Source organism: Onychomys torridus, chromosome 1, assembly GCF_903995425.1.
Source record: "Onychomys torridus chromosome 1, mOncTor1.1, whole genome shotgun sequence".
Lineage (NCBI taxonomy): Eukaryota > Metazoa > Chordata > Mammalia > Rodentia > Cricetidae > Onychomys > Onychomys torridus.
Genome location: NC_050443.1, coordinates 132,911,887 through 132,933,180, shown reverse-complemented (window position 1 = coordinate 132,933,180; position 21,294 = coordinate 132,911,887). Strand labels below are relative to the sequence as shown.

The 21,294-nt window shown below is 37.4% G+C and overlaps 1 protein-coding gene across 7 annotated transcripts in view; it reads left to right on the top strand.

The window, feature by feature from the left end:
- The window catches only part of Tle4 (TLE family member 4, transcriptional corepressor), a 138,698-nt gene that overhangs the window by 61,754 nt on the left and 55,650 nt on the right, over positions 1 to 21,294 (top strand). For 5 of the 7 annotated variants that reach the window (XM_036206775.1, XM_036206762.1, XM_036206752.1 and 2 more), the window contains 2 exons: positions 9,956 to 10,160; positions 12,301 to 12,317. In XM_036206775.1, coding sequence (XP_036062668.1) covers positions 9,956 to 10,160; positions 12,301 to 12,317 — 222 coding nt within the window. The remainder of the gene's footprint in view (positions 1 to 9,955; positions 10,161 to 12,300; positions 12,318 to 21,294) is intronic. The other 2 variants (XM_036206768.1, XM_036206736.1) reach the window with 1 other exon arrangement.

The window sequence follows — 21,294 nt, the reverse complement described above, 5'->3', positions numbered from 1 at the left end:
CACACACACACACACATACACACACACACAGCGCCTAATATTCACACATAAATAAAAATAAATATTTTTAAAGTGCACAGTCATAGATCCACTTCTATGTCAGAAAGAGTAAGCAGATCAGAGAGAGACCAGTGGATGCCAGCAGCTTGTACTAGGGTGGCTAATTGTTCTTTTGGAGAAAATGGAAGTTTGATTCCTGTATCTCTTGATCTGCAGAAGTCAATTCTAGAGACAAACCTTTTAAAATTTCAAAAATTTCTCATGCTATTTTGTTTAATTTCTTAAATGGGCCAAAGAAAGTGCAAACTATGAGAAAAAGATTATTAGTGTTTATTACTCAGTTAAAACAAACATGGCAATTTCTTCAAAAGATGCCTTAAGAGAAAATGAAATGACAATCCAGCATCTGGGAGAAAGCATTTGTAGTATATAACCAGGATAGGTGTGTGATCCTGATTAAACCAGTTATGAAGCTACTAACAACCAACCTTGGTAGTGCATACCTTTAATCCTAGCACTTCGGAGACAGAGGCAGGCTGATCTCTGAGTTCAAGGCCAGCCTGGTCTACATAGTAAGTTGTAGAACATTCAGGGCTATATACTACAGAGACCCTGTATCAAAAAAATAATAAAACCAAACAAACAAACAAACCAGAACCAGAGCTGGAGTAATGGCTCATCAAGTAAAGATTCTTGCTGACAAGCCCAGTGATCTGAGTTCAATCCCTGTGGTGCACATGGTAAGAGAGAACTAACTCCTGTAAGTTGTCCTGTAACTCCAACATAAGCAGTTTAGCAGATGTATGCACACATATATAAGATATGTGAAGTTAATCCAGTGCCCATTATCAGTTTCTGTTAGGATTTTATTAAAGATATAGAATAGAAAACAGTGTGCTACACTTAGTATTTGTTTAGCATGTTTTAGCATAATTTTTAGCATAAGTTAACATAGTATATACATATACTTTTTCATATATATGTCAGAATGCTTACTCTTTGACATATGAGTAGATCTGGGTCTGAGTACTTTAAAGATTTATTATATCTATGTATAAAATAGATATACATATGTGCACAACATACAAAAATAAATATGCAACAAACATGTAAGTTGTCAAGTTGTTGGGAAGCAATCTGTGTAGATGGCATCTAAGGTCCCTTCTACCTCTCAAATTCTCAGATCAAATTAAGGAAACATGAAATATGTAAGTCTTTTCTTTTTAATATAGCCATTTTAAGACTGTTCCAAGTAACCTCAGAAAGCTTTCTCATCACAGTCCTTTGTGGTAGTATTGTGTTTCCCGAAATATTGTGCACCCTAATAAACTTATCTGGGGTCAGAGACAGAAGAGTCACAATATTAAACATAGAGGATAGGCAGTGGTAGCACACGCCTTTAATCCTAGCATTCCAGAGGCAGAAATCCATCTGTTCAAGGATACAGCCAAGAAGCATGGTGACTCACGCCTTTAATCCCAGAAAATAAGCCTTTAATCTCAGGGAGTGATGGTAGAAAACAGAAAGGTATATAAGGCATGAGGACCAGAAACTAGAAGCATTTGGCTGGTTAAGCTTTTAGGCTTTGGAGCATCAGTGCAGCTGAGATTCATTCTGGATGACGACTGAGACGTTTCCAGCCTTAGGAAACAGGTGAGCTAGCTGTGACTTGTTCTGCTTCTCTGATCTTCCAGCATTCACCCCAATAACTGGCTCCAGGTTTGATTTTATTAATAAGAAGTTTTAAGATTCCTACTACACTTCTTTGACTTGATGACTTCATTAACTAAAACTTACAAAATAGAAAAGTCATTTGAAGTGTTACAGTTTTTTTTCTTGAATACTTTAAGGCTTCCTTATTAATTTGCTTAGAATTAGATTCTCTATTAAAGGCCAAACCAGTTAGTTGTGGGTAGGGGTAGAGTGCTAGCAGGATTTCCATTGGGAAGGCTAATAACAATCTCCCTAAGTATTTAGGGATAGGACATAGGCACCATGTTGGGCCATGAAGATGGTAGAATAGCCAAAACAGCAGGCCAAGGAGATGGGTGAGGAATATTTAATCCTCAAACAGAAATAAAGAGAGGAGCTTAAAAGGGAAGGCTGTAGGAAAGGGTCTCCTGGCCACAGGTAGAATGAAGAAACGTCACAAATAAGTGTTTCGTTTTTGTTTTGTTTTGTTTTGAACCTGGGGTGATGGTAACCCTCTTCCATTCCAATTTAAACATGGGGATTTCCTACCATAACATCTTTGCCACCTATAGCTAACATGAAATGCCATATAGCTCCGTTGTTCGTTGTAATAAGTGTTGGTGAAATACAGAAGTTCCTCTCCTTTTCTTGCCCCTATTTCATGACCTCAAGGAGGGCAGTGGAACATTGACACACTATAGCATGAGATTTACTAGCTTTGCTTATTACCTGTCTTGCCCTTAGGACAGTGTTTAAGTTTTAAGGCCTCTGAGATCTGTGACTTGTTTAGAAGGAGAAACATGCTCTAAAGTGAGCTTCTTTCTTGGGTTCTACACACATGCCTTTCTCCTGCAGCGGGTCCCATGCTTTAAGTCATCAGCAATGCTTAGCTTGAAAAAGATTCTTCCTTTGCTCTTTTTACTCTTGCTTCTTCTATTGGTTTAATCTTTAGTTTTGGCCAAGACATTTATTAGGTGCAAAACTTTTATATGGTAGGTAGGTCATAGATTTGTCCCCTGTGCCCCACAGCTGAGGGAATTTGAATAAATAGTGAAACAGCCACCAGATACTCATGAGGAAATGTGCCAGGTGATGCTTGGTCATATGTGCACATGCACAGATGCACTTCTTCAAGTATTGACCATCTTGAAAGGGAGAGTCATGGTATTTCACCATTAATACTTAATATTTATCTTCTGGTGTTGGAACAATGCAATTAACATAGTTCTTTGTCCAATATGAGAGTTATCACTGAATTTGTCCATGTTGCAGTTGCCCATTTCTTATAGCACTTTTGTTAGCACTTTTTCCTTTGTAATGTTTCTCTTCAATTCAGGGTTCATATGTAACCACCTTTCTTTCCATGTTACTTCATTTTTCTTTCCCCACACCACTTTACTGTATATTTTGTTTACTTTTTAAAGATTCTAGACTAGCCTTGTGGAAACTTCCATATTCTGGATTTGTTTGGTTGTTTCAATTTTTTTTCAAGGTTAGAGTCAGGTAAAGGTTTTTGTTTTGTATTTAAGTAGGAATACTACAAAAATGATGTTATATATTTCTAATTATCACATTATGGGCAAGCGAAGTAATCTATGGAGTGATTCTTGACACCAAATAACCTGTTTCCTAACGTTATGCCCCATAATTTTATTGTGTGCTCTGAATTGATTTAGAATGAAGAAGTAATTTCCTTTTAAATTAATATCCTTTGAAAAAGAGCTTCCTCCTATGGTGGTCTTATAATATCAATATGAAAGTAACTGATACACTATCCTTTCTTTTGTGTGTGTGTCTTGAGAGGGAGTAGATACCCATTTCCAGTAATAAGAGCAGGTGTATTATAATACTCACAGCCACTTTGGAAGGTAGAGGTTATGACTGTCCCACTGTCACATAAGAAACAAGCTTGGAAATATCAAGTGACTGTTTCTTGCTCATAGATGTTTAGGATTGCAGCTGACTGGCTCTGGTGCCACTTCTTTTTAATGCTTCTTGAATGTTGTCCAGGACCTCCTCACTTAGGCTCCGCCCAATCCCATAGTTGGGAGATAATTTAACAGTGATTTCTATATTAAAACAGTTTTTTCCACAAGCCAGATAGCATTTACATTACCTCTGTCCTGAGTGTGCTCCACTTCATGGCACGGTACCTCCTTCTGGCTCCTTAAAGTACACTTTGGCCTGTCTTTCTTTCTTGGTATAATTTCTTCCAGCTGGATGAGAACATGCTCTGTGGCTGACTATTAGAAGGATGCTTGTGTGCTTCAGAGCCAGTGGACTCTGGGTTTGAGAGGCTGGGAGCTATTCTCTAGTCATTGACACTAGAATTTCACTTGTATTTTGAGGTTACCAAGGAAGAATTTGTGAGTATTAAACAAACAAATAAACAAAAGAACAACAATGCATTATAATCCTTTATAGCTATTTCATCATTGTCCTTCTGATGCCATTTGTCTGGATAGATTTCTTGCTTTCTAGCAAAGGCTTTTTTTTTTCCCCCTTTTTTCTTTTTTCCCCTTAAAGAACCAAGATAGCAAGGCAGGATGGAGAGCAAGATATGGCCACTAAGTGTGTTCATTACTGTCAGGGTTCTGTTGTTTCTAATGAAGATGCATGGTGTCCTGAGAACTTTGCTGTTGAGAATTTGGTAGACATGAAGGGTGGAGTCATGAGCGAGGAAACCTGGCTGAGTTGGGGATGGGCAGAATCCCAGTGCCAGCTAGCTGTTTTGCCCTTGCCAGCTCCAGCTTTGTTATTGGCTAGTCAGGCCCTGGTGATCAAGTTTTGGGAACCTTTGATTCAAAGAAATTTCTTTTTTTTTACTAGTATACAGGCAGCATTTCAAAAGATGTTTCCTGTAAAATCGATTTCTGTCCTTCTTTCCAAACCTGAGACTATACTGAAATAGTTATTTGTTAAGAAATAGCCAGCAAAATGCAGTGAACAGAATTAAAGTTGTGTCTGCTACCTTGCTACTAGGTCTTTTCAATCATAATTACTACTTGTTTTCAGAATTACACTACCTGGATGGAATATTTACTTGCCTGAGTTTAAACTTTGATATATTTTAATGTTTATTTCTTTGAATGGCCCGTTAGGAGGGAAGCAGAAGTAATTTATTTTTTATTATTGAGATGATTTACTCTTTTTCAGTTTCACACCCCACTTCCTGAATCATGGTCTGCCCATTAATCCCTTTTATCCCCTTCTACCTCCCAACATATCCCCCCTTTTCATGTCCTTTATTCTGTTTTTATTATATTTTAATGAAATAAGACATACAAACAAAGGTATGGCCTGCCAAAAAAAATATCAGTGAAAGGAATTTTCTAAGGCATTTTTTTGTCTCATGGGTTTATGGTGGGAAATACATTATAGCGTTAAATTGGTCCCACAGTTCATGCCCTCCTCTTTAGTTTTTTTAATCTTGATTTGGGGGGTGGGGTTAATTCTTCTAAAGTTTACTTTTTTTTTTTTTTTAAACTTGCTGGTTTGTAATATCTGGGGTGATAATTTATCTTGAATTATTTTAATAACGAATCTATGTCAGTATTTTGTATATGCATTTCCCTTCCTTTGGTCTTTTAAAAGTGAGGATTTCACCTATTTTATGAGAGGATAAAGTAGGGAACCTTTGGAGGTGAGTGCTTTGCAGTGAGCACAGATGGGCAGGGATGAGAGGGGTGTACCTCATGATGCTGCAAGGAGTAGGCTTTCCATGGACTCTGCTTTGTTGAGAAGGAGGCATAATACAGATTCTTTTTAAAAATTTAATTCTTGATGTCATTTGATACTTAATCCATTAAAATAATTCTTTTACTGAAATTTTTAAAAGATTTATTTATTTATTATGTATACAAAAGAGGGTGCCAGATCTCATTGCAGACGGTTGTGAGCTACCATGTGGTTGCTGGGAATTGAACTCAGGACCTCTGGACCTCTAGAAGAGCAGTCAGTGCTCTTAACCTCTGAGCCATCTCTCCAGCTCTCATTAAAATCATTTTAAATCAAAGTGTTGGAGTTAGTTTAACCATTGTTGGCTTAATACATTTTATTTAAAGATAGTGTCTTCTAGTTCTAGCTAGAGTTCTAGGATAGTTCCTAAGGTAAGAACTTGGAAACAAATGTAGGAAATGGCCACTAGAGATTAAAAATAGCCTGTTACATTGCTGTGAACATCAGCTGTGAAAATCAACTGGAGTATTTCAGTATTTGGAATATTCATCTTTTGATGACATGCTAAGTAGCATTTTATATTTTTAAAACACTCAGTAAAATTGTTGCATTGTGGAGAATACCACAATGAATATAATTTTTATTTATTGACATTTTATAGGAATAAGTGACTTGTGACATGAGCTTGTGGTAGCCCTTTTCATTTTCTTTTCTCCTTTAAACCTATTCAAATCATATGCTATCACGTATTAGGGCCATCATTTGTTGTTACCATTCTTAAAATCTCTAAAGGCTTTTTTAATAAGTGAAAATTTAAAACATCTTTAAATGTGAATATGATATCATGGTTTCAGCTTTGGAACAGAGAAAGTTCATTGGTGTGGGGTAAACAGGAACATCTGAGGACGGTTGGTAGTTTGATTAACAATGATGTCCTGATGCTAGTTTTCTTAGTTTGGTAAATTTTGTTAAACATTATATATGATATTAACATTAGTGGAAAGTAGGCAAAGTGTAAATGGGAATTCCATACATTCATTAGAACCAATAAAAGCTTTATACATACAGTCATATGACTGGATATCTTGAGTTCATTGGTTTAAGGAAAGTTTGGTGGTAGCTCTCTTTAAGATATTTGAAATTTATACTAAAATTTAAAAGTCCAGCAATAAAAAATGAGTCCATAGTTTTCATGTGGCAAGGTACCAAACTTTTAAGTTTCATCACTATACTATGAATCTTGCTTATTTTAGATTATAACTATTTATTTTTAAATCGTCACAAATGAAAAATATAGTAGAATAAGTTAACCTTTAATTTTCTTTTGACTGTATTTTATATTTTGAAATTTGGGTTATTAGGAGAAAATAAAGCCAAAATTAATTTGCTTATAAGATGATGCTGACCTTAGTTGATAATGTGCTCAATACATACTAAGTATAAGAAATATCTAGTACTTTGAGATTTTAAATGAAATAGCTCTATTCATAAAGTTATAGCAAATGTTAGCATATGCAGCTACATCTAGTTATCTCTATACAAATCCCTTTTATTTTGTTGGGTTATTGATTGTTATTTAAGTAATTTATCCCCAAGTGCCATCAGCATTCAGAGGTAGTGCTATAGTACTTTGAATTAGAGTGATTGAGTGTGATCAGGGTGAGGCATCCCTTCACAAGGACATTAGAATAGGACGAAGAGTATTTGAATATACAGAGACAAATTATTGAGTACATATGTGTGTTGATGATGACTAGTAGTAATAGATATAGTGGTTTAGTGTACTTAACTCAGTTGACTAGTATTTCAGGTAAAGTCTCCTGGATGTTGTACAGCAGTGTGTAGTCAACCTGATGCTAGCTTTATGGAGGATCTTGAATGCTAAGAAATTTGAACTGCTTTTATTTGGGGGTGGGGGTATTGTTTTCAAAACCATGGAATAGCTTTCAAAGAAGTATTTTATTAGAGTAGTACCAGGCTTTTTTTTTTTTTCTTTTTGTCTTTACTATATTGGGGTGAATCTTCTTCCTTGAAGGTATATATAAAAGAGGAAGGGGAGATAAGGCCCCTGTTTGAGATAGTCTGAGGGAAAGTAGACCAAACTGGGGACCCAAGAAGCTTCCTATGGCTTTCCTGTATAGCAGACAAACTGGTCCTGGTTGAATGGAAAAATACGGTAGTTAATAATGCCTTTTTTTTTTTTTAAATTTTTATTATCCTCCAAGAGAGAAGAACCAAACACTGGTATCACTAAAGGTATTCAGTTAAGCTGAGATTTTCTTTTTATCATGTATAATGAAATAAATACTCTTCAGTGTGTCAGACAATGTATGGCTACTTCTGTGTCTGAAGGTTTGGTGTCATATAGAGATTGCAGCAAAGAAGAGACACATACTGAGGTGCTTATAGTTGCTTGCCAGTTGAGCTCACAAGTATAAGCAGCCATAGGCCCAAACTATAGAAATAAAATATTAGTGGGATTTAGAGGAAAAAGAGAATTGGAACAGTTTGTCAATAAGGGAAGTAGATTTTAAAGTAAATTTGACTTAAATTTACTTAAATTCCTGTATTCATCATATGTATAATTTTCTACATATTTAGAAAATATAATTTTATATGTATACTTTTGTTCACAGCTAAGTAGCAGTATATAAAGAATTGTGAAGATGATTTAGGTCATTCAAATGAGGAACCATTAATCTTTTATATGCATTTAACTCTTTATATCCTCCCCATCCTTCTAGCCCCTCCCATCTAGCTTTCCTTGAACCTTTCCCATGCCCCTCCATTTTCATGTTGATAGCCTCGTATTATTGTTACACCTACATATGTATGTATGTGCACATTTGTGTGTATGTATGTATATAAAACTCAGCAAGTTATATTTCTCTGTGTGTGTACTTATGTTTACATACATGTGTCTGTGTATACATATATATGCACACACACAAATTACTGAGTTCATTTTTATTTGTGTATATATGCTTTCAAGGCTGACAACTCTGCATTGAACAACCAATGAGGAGGTTCATACTCCCAGGGAGGAAACATTTAATTTAAAAGCTGCATTTAGGAAAAGCTCTTACGTACATGGAGTATGAGGTTAGGTTGATGGAGCGTCTGTGTGCTGTTCCCGTTTTCCATTCCATATGTGTGTATACTCACTCTCCTTAGTTGTTTCGCTTTGCTTGCTATATGTTAAATATGTGAAGCCAGAAGGTAGATGCAGGTCAGCAGGAGAAAAGAACTGACAATCACATACAGGAAGGCACAGGAGAGGAAGAAGAAAGAGAAAGTAATTTAAAGAGGAAAAAAATTCACCTTTTTCTTTGAAATACTTTAAAAAGTCATTTCAAGTTTCTTCTTAAAGAGTAATTTCATTTTTGAAAACAATTTTGTCAAATCTTACTAAGAAAGAAAATTACAGGACTCTGGCTATTATAGATTTGACCTAAAAAGTGACTATTTAAAGCAGTAATTAATATTTAGTGACTATATGTGTTAGTCTCATCAGTATTGCCTAGCAGTTGTTCTGATGGAATTTTGTTAGCTTGGTTTGAGTTGAAGAGTTTCCTGGTTGGGGACGTATATTTAACTCAACATCCTCCATTGTCTCCTCCTCTTTCCCATTCAGCAGAGGCAGCAAGCCTGCCCACAGTAGCTCCTGTAGACAGGCTTGATTCAGTCTCAGCTGAGGTCAAGCACTCCCATCCCAACCTCTTAAGGGCTTTCTCTATGTGTTGCCAGTGTGCTGGTAAAAATGACTTTCAACTCTTGTCAGCGTAGTTACTGGTGCATGCATCACAGTCCCACTCAAATAAACCTGTCACAACACAAAGTCAGCTGCTGGAGAAGAGTACAAGGGCAGGCCTCTAGCTTTTCATTCGAGCATCACTAAACGTGCACAGAGTGCCCAATTATTTCAGCATTATTGAGCAAGCCTACAGGAGAACCCAAGCCTTGCTACATTGGATTTTCTTTAGTAATTTGCTCAAGTGCCACTGAGGACACTTAAAGGGCTTAAAAAACTGCTGCTGCAACCAGCTTCCTTTTCTGGGTTGTTAATTCAAGTTTTCTCTTTCAAATTAACTCTCCCTGCATGCTGTGCAGTGGTTCTGGGACAACTGTTTAGCACTAATTTTCTCGATTTTTAGCTTTTCTTGTTCAACATGACTGCTTTAACAGTTACTCACATATACATTTTGATTAGAAATACATGATAGCTGGACATTTGCCTATTGTTAGAGAATAAAATAATACAGAGTCTTTGTTAAAGAACATTCATCTTTTGAAAGTTACTTAGCCAGTTTATCATTCTACAAACTTAGGTTATTTATTCTACATGTTTTGTTTTTTTTTTCTTTTGTTTTTTTTGTTGTTGTTTTTAAGAAGCAGATTTTTGGAAGTAACACATCACTTAATATATCTCTTCCTTCCCCTCCCCCTGACCTGATTTTAAAAAGATACATGATGAGGGTAGTAACTCCTTAAGTGCAATATTGTTTTCATTATCTATTTGTTCCTCTTGTTTTTCTTGTGGGGTATAAAAGGGACAAATTCAATATCTGTGTCAAATTTTTCACAGCAGCAACAACTCCAAGCTCAGCATTTATCACATGGACATGGTCTGCCTGTGCCTCTGACACCACACCCTTCAGGGCTTCAGCCCCCAGCCATTCCACCCATTGGTAGCAGTGCAGGACTTCTGGCCCTCTCCAGTGCACTAGGAGGTCAATCTCACCTCCCAATTAAGGATGAGAAAAAGCACCATGACAATGATCACCAAAGAGGTAAGTGATCATTGGGGTATCAGTGTGGAATTATCTATTTCCAGGGATAGCTTCCAGGTGCCATTGTTAATTCTGATTCTGAATCTCATTTTGCCAGTGTCTAAATAAACGGATTTCCACCAGAAGGTAGATTAGAAGTAGTCATTTGCTACATGGTATTCTAGTGTTGCCCAGAAGGCAAAGAATTGTTTCCAGATTTTGCTACCCCATACCCCTACTCCTACCCTAGCTCTTCTGGGTATGGGACCCAGGGACCTTACATATTCTAGGCTAGGATCTATCACTGAGCTAAATTTTCAGCTCTGGAGATCATCGCCTTTGATCTTTGCTTTCTAAATCTAAATCAGTAGTGAAATCCTGTTTTAAATGACATGAGCATTGATAGTTTTGACCAGATTGTTTGGGAGGAAAACTTAAGTTTATAAAGGGTTACTTGATATTTGACCAGTTATTATATGTAAATTAGGTCAACTTGCAGAGCACAGTAAGAAAAATTCCAGTTGTCTTATTGAGATGATGCAATTCAAATTGACAAAATCTGTTGTTTTAAATACCTATTTTACTCATTGCTGTTCAAAAGCATGAGATTAACTGAATGTTTTCAAATAATAACCACTTAGGAGTTCAGTTATGTTCTCTCAGATTTGGCCTTCTTTGTACTCTAAGGAAGATGATGGTACGGGGCATTTCAATATTCCTGTATGTTTGTGTACTGCTTATTTGTTGCAGAATATTGTTTACATTGTAAAGATATATCTTTGCCAAGGCACCTTCTGATTGGTTTAAATAGCTGAATGGCCAATAGATAGGCAGGAAGAAGTTAGGCTGGATTTCTGGAGACAGAGAGGACAAGGCAGAATCACTAGCTAGACCAAGAAGAAACAGGATAGGGAATACAGAGTAAAGGTAACTGAGCCACGTAAAAGAACATAGATTTTAAAATATGGGTAATTTAAGTTATAAGAACTAGTTAGCCAGGCAGTGGTGGCACACATTTAATCTCAGTACTTAGGAGGCAGAGGCAGGTGATCTCTGTGAGTTCATTGCCAGCCTGGTTTTAGGACAGCCATAGCTACACAGAGAAACCCTGTCTTTGGGCAGGGGGTGGGGAGGGGGGGACCTAGTTAGGAACAAGCCTAAGCTAAGGCCAATCTTTTATAATTAATATAAGTCTCAATGTTGTGTGTGTGTGTGTGTGTTTGTGTGTATGAGATGGCAGCCAAAAGAAAAGTCTGTCTGTATAAAAAGTTGAATAATCTTCTGTAAACTGTGAAATTGTGTCACTCTGATTGATTTAATAAAAAGCTGAACAGCTAATAGCTAGGCAGGGCTTTAGGGGAAGAGAGGATGCAGGGAAGAAAGCAAAGATGCCAGGAGATGCAGAGCAAGTAGGATGGGCATTATGGAGATGAGGTAATAAAGTCATGAGGTAGAAAGTAAATTAACAGAAATGGGTTAATTTAACTTATAAGAACTAGTTAGAAACAAGCCTAAGCTATTATTGGCTGAGTTTTCATGATTAATAATAAGTCTCTGTGTCATTATTGGGGAGTTGATGGTTCTGACAAAAAGGTCCAAACTACACTTACTGATCATTTTTAATTTAACCACAAAGATGAAAAAAATTTCTTCCACCATTCCTTTATGATAATTTATTTAGCACAGGAATGGTTTATTATTTGAAAGGGTGTGGATTATAATAAAAAAAAAGTCCTATCTACTGCTGTTTCAGTGTGATTACCAGAGGTACAACCAGGGGCAAATTGTCCGTATTACATAAGCATAAATTTACCTTCTCTGATGCTAGAAATACTGTAATATTTGTTTTAGAGTTATCTTAATGCCATGGTACAGAGTTGACTCATGATTATAAACTCTTTCATAAGTGGAAAAGTCAATAAAGGTACACAAATAAGAATGGCTAACTTTGGTTCATTTGAAATCGTGTCAAAGGTGAACCAGTGCTTTGTGAATCTTGTTAGAATAGTATTAATAATTAACTTTACAGCAAAGTTGACATCTGTTCAGTTGTTATTTAGCAGGGTTAGGTTTGATAACTATGATTTTATGTAAACTAACTAGCACCCTTCTCTTTTTTTACCCCCTTTGTCTGCTTATCTTGCTGCTGTTTTGCCTACAGACAGAGACTCCATCAAGGTAGGACTCAAAATTCAGACATAAGAATAGTTTAGAGAGATTGTAAGTGATAGGAATATATCTAATAATAGATTCTTTGAGATTTAGAGAGTAATATGGATGGCATTTAACCAATTGTGGTCATCTTTTGGGTATAGTTGGTCTTTTTTAACAATGGTCATGTTTTCCAAGGATCAGACTTGTAGAACAAGGTTGAGTCACAAACTAGATTACATTGTTTGTATTAATATCTCTTACTATGTTAAAAAAAGTAACTGCTTTAATGTAATGTAATGAAGTAAATGTATTAATTGATAAGAGATACATACTTACCTTAGAAAATAATTCTGCCTACAAAGTTCTTCATTAAAGCCTCAAACATCTTTTGGGCTGGATGCATACCTCAAATGGGAGAGCTTGTGTTTGGTATGTGTGAGGACCTAGGTTTATGCTCAACATGAAGAAGAAGACAAGCCCTCCATAAGAATAGTTTGGTTCACAGAGACATAGCATTTTCTATTTGTAATACTTAGGTTTGTAGTATGGCAAGTAATTCTCTGAAGATTTTAATCTGTCTTATCTGCCTTCTGTGTCTCTTTATATACAAGTTGTGAAGGACAAAAAGTATTTAGGGCCTAAAACTTTGTGTAACTGTCTTATGTGATACCAGAGTGAGATAGGCTAAGGACATTTGATTTCATAGTGTGCAAACAAAAATATAAGCTGTCATGTAGGAAATGAATAAACTATGAAAGTGCTTCCATCTCCTTTGGGTCAGGTACAGTGGAAATATGCCATGTGTATGCCCAATTGCATAGCACATGTCGTATTACTTACCAATTACAAGGCAACCCAGTTCTGAAACACTAACCCAGAGTATGGATACTGTCATTTTGTCTTTTTGAGTTTTAAATAATTAAATGTTGTAGCCCATAGGTTAGTTAGACCCTCTGCAGGTTGGGTTTTTTGTTTTTTTTCTTTTGTGAGGTATACCCAAAACTAAAGTCTTTCCTAGACAAAATTCTTTTCTTTCACTATGAATGGTGTTTTAATCTTATGTACATGTTAAATTTTAATTATGTATTTGCAGTTAGGCAGTTTGCTGTATACTATTCACGCCAGTTTCCACATTAGAAACTTCTCAGAGTGTAATCACATGTTCTCCACATGTACTTTAAAAGAAATAAGTAAATAAGGTGGTCAGGATTGGCTGAATATAGGAGCTGTAGGGAAGCCTGCCTGAGGCTATACTATAAACATTCCCTGACTGCTCATGATGAATACATACCTTCAGGCAGGCTAGTGGACAAAACAAAAGACTCCTCTCCAGCCCCACTCACAAAACATTTTGAAAATATTTATACACCACTGTACACTTTATGCCAGTTACATTTATAGTACCTCATATAAGAAACAGTAGGGTATATTTTTAAACCATCTATAATCATTTAGAGTAAGCCTGAAAGTGTCAGAATAGCAAGAAGCCAGGGAAGGTACCAAGAAAATAAATTGATGGTTTTGCTCTGATTTATTATGAGTGGCAGCTACAAATCCATACCTGAAGTATGCTGTGTCTAGTCTGGAATTGTCCTGTACGTTTACGGGGTGAAATAGTTGGCTAATTTTTTTACATTTTTCTTGTGATGCTCTCAGACACAGTTGCCTGTTCCATTAAGCATCCTTATCCTCTTGTAAGGAGTTCCTGGTTAAAAGAGGATTTTTGTGATTATTGACTAATTATGTGACTGGGGGTGGTTTGTAACAGCCAGTGATCCAGTTGTGTGCTAGTTGGACTAGTATGAAATCATTCATTCAGGCACAGTAATTCTCCTTAACATTTAACAGGTAATGAATGTGACAAATTTCTGTCTGCATTTAGAATTTTCCCATTCCTCTTCTAATGTGCAAACAGGCAGCTCTTGTACTCTCAATAATAAGTAATTTTTGGCCATCTGTCAAAAGGAAATTTCAATACAAATTTAAATTAATGGTGCCTGAAAAATTTTATAGCTCCTCTAAAAGCCTGTAATGTGCAGAAAAATCGGAATCTGCTGGTAGTAATTAGTGTTGCATGTAATGAAGATGTGGGCAATATTATACAGCCTCATTGTAACATTTTGATATGGTACCAAAATTTTGATTTATACAAAGTTGTAGATGTGTTTAATTGTGAGAGACACTCTTAAAAAATGTTTTCTTGATGCTGCTGATTATTAAACAGGTCAGATTCCAGAACGGCCTATAAAACAAGACTTTTAGGCTCACTGCAAAGATCCAAGTAATTAAGGTGCTTTTCCTTGAGAAGCCAAGTAAAGCAGAGAAATCACTTACTAAATTGTTAGGTCTTTCTTTCCTTTTCCTTTCCCCTCCGAAGTTCTGTCCCACTAAATCACATGCTGTTGGCTTTATTGATCTAGTTTTTCTGTAGCTCCAGTAGCCAAGTTCATTCTTAAGCCTGTTATTTGCAGACTTCCATCTGAAGTTTTTTGACACTGAGAGAGAATGTAAATATGGATCTAAAGGAGAAAGCACTGTAGGGAGTCCTAGAATCAATTTACTTGGTGATGAGAAACTAAAACATTGTGTACAGTAGTACTGTTGAAATACCGGGGTCACAGCACCTGCCACCTTCCTTATTTGTCTTGGCTATCTGCTGACTGTATGTGACCAATAGTAAGCTCCACATGTGAGGCCTGAAAATGGCAAGAAACTCAGACTATTAATGTACTCTTACCCTAAGTAGTGCAGGCAGTCCCAAAGACCCCCAAACTGAATTCCTACCTCTGATTTCCAAGTAGAGTAGCTCATCATCTCCCATTCCATTTCTCCCCATTCCCTTCCATATTTCTCACCGCTAGGAAAAGAATAGATAAAACTTAGGAAATATTTTTGTGTATTGAACCACTGAGCGATTTGGGGTAAAAGAAATTGGTTCTGGAATGTCTATCACAGGATTGTTACTTGTTGCCAAGAGCCTCCCAGTTGCTGAGGTGTCCCAGTTGCTCCAAGCTGTTCAGGTCTTGCATTACTCTCCAGTTTTCATCTGACTGAAATGTGGTCAGTAGCTTATAACAACAACCACCAAACTGCCTAAACTTGGTAGGCACATAAGGCTGAGAAATTGCTTAGTAGCATCCCCTACATCCAGTGTCTACATAATCCTAATACTCTAGCAAGAAAACAGGCACCAGAGTTAAGGTCAACTGAAACAGATAGACAAACTCAAAATGATGGAGTGTTGATCAGCTCCATAATTTCTTCCATATGCTATTATTGAGCATATTTTCATGAACACCAGTTTATTTATATACATAATCCTCTTATGATTTATCTTGAATATGGTACCCTTCTATCAGAACTGAAGGATTTGCCATTTTTTATCTGTAAAATACAGCAGAAGTGCAAACTTTTTTTCCAAGGGGTGAAGATTTGTTTTTGTTATTTTGTCAAAATATCTTCCACCAAGTACTGCTGCCTTCATAGAACATGATCATTCTCAGAAAGTTATACCTTGCCCGATTATCTCCAGAACCTCCATACTCATTTAAATTGCTGAATACAGTATTCACCCGTATTCTTACATAGTCCATCAATATTGAGCTTATATTTTGCTGCTGTAATAAGTACAGATATTGCACTTAATTTTAAAGGTTTACATATTTTTCACACTAAATGCTTTTCTGTGTGTATGCATGTTATGCTTTTTATCCTATGAGAACTTTTTGCTTTTGCTTAAAAGGCTTTTATAGTGATCTTCTTTTTGTTGTGTGTAAGGCAGTGCCTATTTATTCTGTTTCATCTGTATGTTAGTGCTTATTCTGTACAGATGACTAAAACATCATATGTTTCTGTTTACTTTCCCAGTTAGTTACTGTTGGCAGTAAAGGTTTATCACTGGAAAATTAGAATAAGGTTGTTTTTATGTTCATACTGAAATGTATGATTCAGGTCAGGAGAGCACTGTGCACTGTTGCCTCATTAACTGGGTGTTACAGGTGAAGAGTGGGTTTTGAGCAGAATGATTACCTCTACTTGCTACTTCACTTTGCACATTTAGATTTAATGGCCAAAGTTCTGTTATAGGATCTATAGCCTACATACCCCTGCAGAATGCCTCCCCCCCCCCACTTAAGCACACCTATTTTTCCTGTCTCAAAGGGCTATCTGTTTAAAAGGCATGTGTTTTGAACATGCTCAGCCCTTTGAAATGTCCTATGAAAGAGAGAAAGCATGGGTGAAAACACGGGAGGAAATGGTCAGGAGAGGGCTAACCATATGCCTCAAGGCACTTTTGTTCTTTATATTACTATAGTGATACTAGGTGTGGAAAGCATGGTAGAGCCATTTGTATTACTATAGTCTTTAGAAAGACACATTGTTTTTCTTAAAGGCATAAAAGAATAGAAAATGAAATTTGAAAGGGAGAAATAGAAGACCCCAATAAAATACTATAAAGAATAGCTCATAATAAAGATAAGCAAAACAGTAGTAGGCTTGTGTTTTGTACTGAGGGGAAAAAAAAGTTTTCCTGTTTTCTCTCAGTACTCAGTAGTCAGTAATATGAGGAAAGCTATCTGAATAGGAAATGTGATTTGGCTTTCTGGTTCCCCTTCAGTCACTCTGTCCACAAAGCTGTTTGTCCAAACCTAGAAAAAAAAAGTGATGAGTAGGAGCCCGTAGTCCCCTGTAAACCTCTTTGATCCCTTTGAAGATACCTCCACCTTGCACAGTGATCTCCTAGTTTAGGTGTCACTTACAAAAACAGGTGCCATACTCACCCTGTTGCATATCTGAGGAAAGGCTTAGTGTTGTAAAGGCCCTACACAGGGTCACATTGCAAGTGCCATCCTCAAAGGAAACCTCTTTGGGAGATTTAATCTTATCCTTTTGTGTTAAAAATTAGAAACAAACTACAAAGTACAAAGACTAGCCCAAAGAAACTATCCATGAAACCTCAATGTCTGTGTACATACAAGAGCTGTAGCATTTAGCCATGTCCTTTCCATCACTGAAGTATCTTGAAGCAAATTATAGATAGCATGCACTTGCCCCTTACCTCACTGGGGGAAAGGTACACTTCATCTAAAAAACCTTTTTTTAAAAAATTGTTTTATTCGAATAAGTATACATTAATAAAAACAGCTTGGTACTGGCATAAAAACCGACATGTGGACAAATGGAATCGAATTGAAGACCCTGACATTAATCCACACACCTATGAACATATAATTTTTGACAAAGAAGCAAAAACTGTTCAATGGAAAAAAAGAAAGCATCTTCAACAAATGGTGCTGGCATAACTGGATGTCAACATGTAGAAGGCTGCAAATAGATCCATATCTGTTACCATGCACAAAACTTAAGTCGAAGTGGATCAAAGACCTCAACGTAAAACCAGCAACTCTGAACCTGATAAAAGAGAAAGTAGGAAGTAGTCTTGAACACATTGGCACAGGAGATCACTTCCTAAATATAACACCAGTAGCACAGACACTGAGAGAAACAATCAATCAATGGCACCTCTTGAAACTGAGAAGCTTTTGTAGAGCAAAGGACATGGTCAACAAGACAAAGCGACAGCCTACAGAATGGGAAAAGATCTTCACCAACCCTAAATCTGACAGAGGGCTGATATCCAGAATATATAAAGAACTCAAGAAATTAGACATCAAAATGCCTAACAGTCCAAATAAGAAATGGGCTATAGAGCTAAACAGAGAATTCTCAACAGAAGAAGCTCAAACGGCCGAAAGACATTTAAGGAATTGCTCAACATCCCTACTTATCCAGGAAATGCAAATCAAAACGACTCTGAGATACCACCTTACACCTGTCAGAATAGCTAATTGTAGTTAGAGTTTTCCTGCCTGGCCCACAGTCAGGACAAATCTCTCTTACCCGCCAGTCCCACAGTCACTCAGACCCAACCAAGAAAGCACACAGAAACTTACATTGTTTACAAACTGTATGGCCGTGGCAGGCTGCTTGTTATCTACTTCTTCTATCTTAAATTAACCCATTTCTGTTAGTCTATACTTTGCCACATGGCTTGTGGCTTACCAGTGTCTTTACATGTTGCTTTTCATGGCGGTGGCTGGCAGTGTCTCTCCAGCCTTCTACTTCCCAGAATTCTCTTCTCTCTTGTCCCGCCTATACTTCCTGCCTGGCCACTGGCCAATCAGAACTTTATTTACACAGAGCAATATCCACAGCAGCTAATCAAAAACACAGAAGACAGCTTATGCTGGAGAGGATGTGGAGCAAGGGGAACTCTCCTCCACTGTTAGTGGGAATGCAAACTTGTACAGCCACTTTGGAAATCAATATGTCACTTTCTTAGAAAATTGGGTATCTGTCTCCCTCAAGACCCAGCTATACCACTCTTGGGCATATTCCCAAGGAATGCTCAATCATACCACAAGGGCACATGCTCAGCTATGTTCATATCTGCATTATTTTTAATAGCCAGAACTTGGAAACAACCTAGATGCCCTTCAACTGAAAAATGGATAAATAAAATGTGGTATGTTCACAATGGAGTACTACTCATCAGAGAAAAACAATGACATCATGAGGTTTGCAGGCAAATGGATGGATCTAGAACAAAATCATCCTGAGTGAGATAACCCAGACTCAGAAAGACAAACATGGTATGTACTCACTCATAGATGGATACTAGATGTAAAACAAAGGATGACTAGACTGCTACTCACAACTCCAGGGAGGCTACCTAGAAAAGAGGACCCTAAGAAAGACACAGGGATTGCCCAATGACAGAGAAATGGATGAGATCTACATAAGCAAACTGGACGTGAGGTAGGGTAATAAAGGGCAAGGTTCGAGGGAAAGAGAGATTAGGGGAGTAGGAGATCCAGCTGGATCAAGAACAGAGAGGGAGAACAAGGAAAAAGAGAACATGATAAATGAAGACCCCATGGGAATAGGAAGAAGCAAAGTGCTAAGAGGTCCCCAGAAATCCACAAAGATACCTCCACAATAGACTAGTGGCAATGGTCGAGAGAAAGCCCGAACTGACTTACTCTGGTGATCAGATGGCCAAACACCCTAATTGTTGTGGTAGAACTCTCATCCAATGACTGATGGAAGTGGATGCAGAGATCCTTGGCCAGACCCCAGGTGGAGCTCTGGGAGTTCAATTGGTGAGAAAGGAGAGATTGTATGAGCGAGAATTGTTGAGACCAAGATTGGAAAAAGCACAGGAACAAATAACCAAACTAGTGGAAACACATGATCTATGAACCAACAGCTGAGGAGCCCCCAACTGGATCAGGCCCTCTGGGAAAGTGAGACAGTTGAGTAACTTGAACTGTTTGGGAGACCCCCAGGCAGTGGGAAGGGGACCTGTCCTTAGTGCGTGAGCTGGCTGTTTGGAACCTGGGAGTTATGCTGGGACACTTTGCTCAGTCTGGATGAAGGGAGGTGGGGACTGGACCTGCCTCAACTGAATCTACCAGACTGAGCTGAATCCCCAGGGGAGTCCTTGCCCTGGAGGAGATGGGAATGGGGGGGTAGGCTGGGAAGATGTGCGGGGCTGGAGGAGGGAGGACAGGGGAATCTGTGGTTGATATGTAAAATTAAATTAAATTAAATTATAAAACTTTTTTTTAAAAAATCTGTCATAAGTTGTAAAAAAAAATATTTTGTTTTTATGTGTATTTGTGTTCTGTGGGTTGGATATGCACATGACCCCTGTAGGCCAGAAGATGGCCTCAGATCCCCTGGAGCTGGAGTTCTCTAGATGGTTGTGAACCACCTGATGTGGCTCTGGGAATGGAACTCTGATCAGTGTTCTTAACTGAGCAGTCTCTACTAAATTGAAAATAACCAAAAAGCTTATTATTTCTTCAGTAATAGCTATTTAATATTTTAATACATAGCCAGTAATCCAACTTCTGTGAGGATTCACAAAATTCATTTTCTTGAAATGTAATCCAGACAGGTTTCATTATTCCTCTTTTGTTGTGAAAACTTTTAGGCCTTTCTTCATCTAAAAGGATTTCCCTTTAATATTTTTTTCTAATGACACTTTATAATTCTTTTGTTGTTGCTGCTGTTGTTTTTGTTTGTTTGTTTTTCAAGACAGGGTTTCTCTGTGTAGTTTTGGAGCCTGTTCTGGATCTCACCCTGTAGACTAGGCTGGCCTCAGACTCACAGAGATCTTCCTGGTTCTGCCTCCCAAGTGCTGGGATTAAAGGTGTGTGCCACCACTGCCCAGCCTTTTTGTTTGTTTGTTTGTTTGTTTGTTTTGGATTGCTTATTTTCACGTGTATATGTAAGTGACTGAATTTATGTGTGTGTACCACATTAGTGCAGCTGGTGCCCACAACAACCAGAAGAGGGCATAAGATCCTCTGGAACTGGATTTACAGGCAGTTGTGAACTACTTGATGTGGGTGATAGGAACCAAACCCAGACCCTCTGTAAGAATAGCAAACACTCTCTAACTGCTGAGCAGTCTCTTCATCCCCACAGCTATAACCCAGGCTGGCCTTGAACTCATGATCCTCTTGCATATCCTACCAGTGTTCACCACCATGGCTAGCTGCATCTGTTTATGTAGTATATGTGTGTGCCTATGTATTCCATGATATGTGTGTGGTTAATTTTTAGATAACTGTTTTCTCCTACGTGGTTCTCAGGAATTAAACTCATCAGGCTCAGTGACAGGTACCTTTACCTGCTAATCAGTCCTGCAGGACCTATTACTTAAAATGTCCTTCTCAAACCAAGCTTTTTTTTTTTTCTCCCATTGCCTCACAGATTAGATTCTTTTTCTCAACCTGAAAATTTTAGTGGGGAAACCTTTATAGTGTTTGGGGAAACATAGGTGTTAAAAATATACTTTAAGAATCTTTGTTAATCAATACTTCATTTGAACAGTAGATTTACATTTCCAGTACATCATTGTCTATATGTAAAAGACACAAGTGTTGCATTTTCCTCAGGTTTAGTATATGTGCTGCTGAAGCAAGCACAA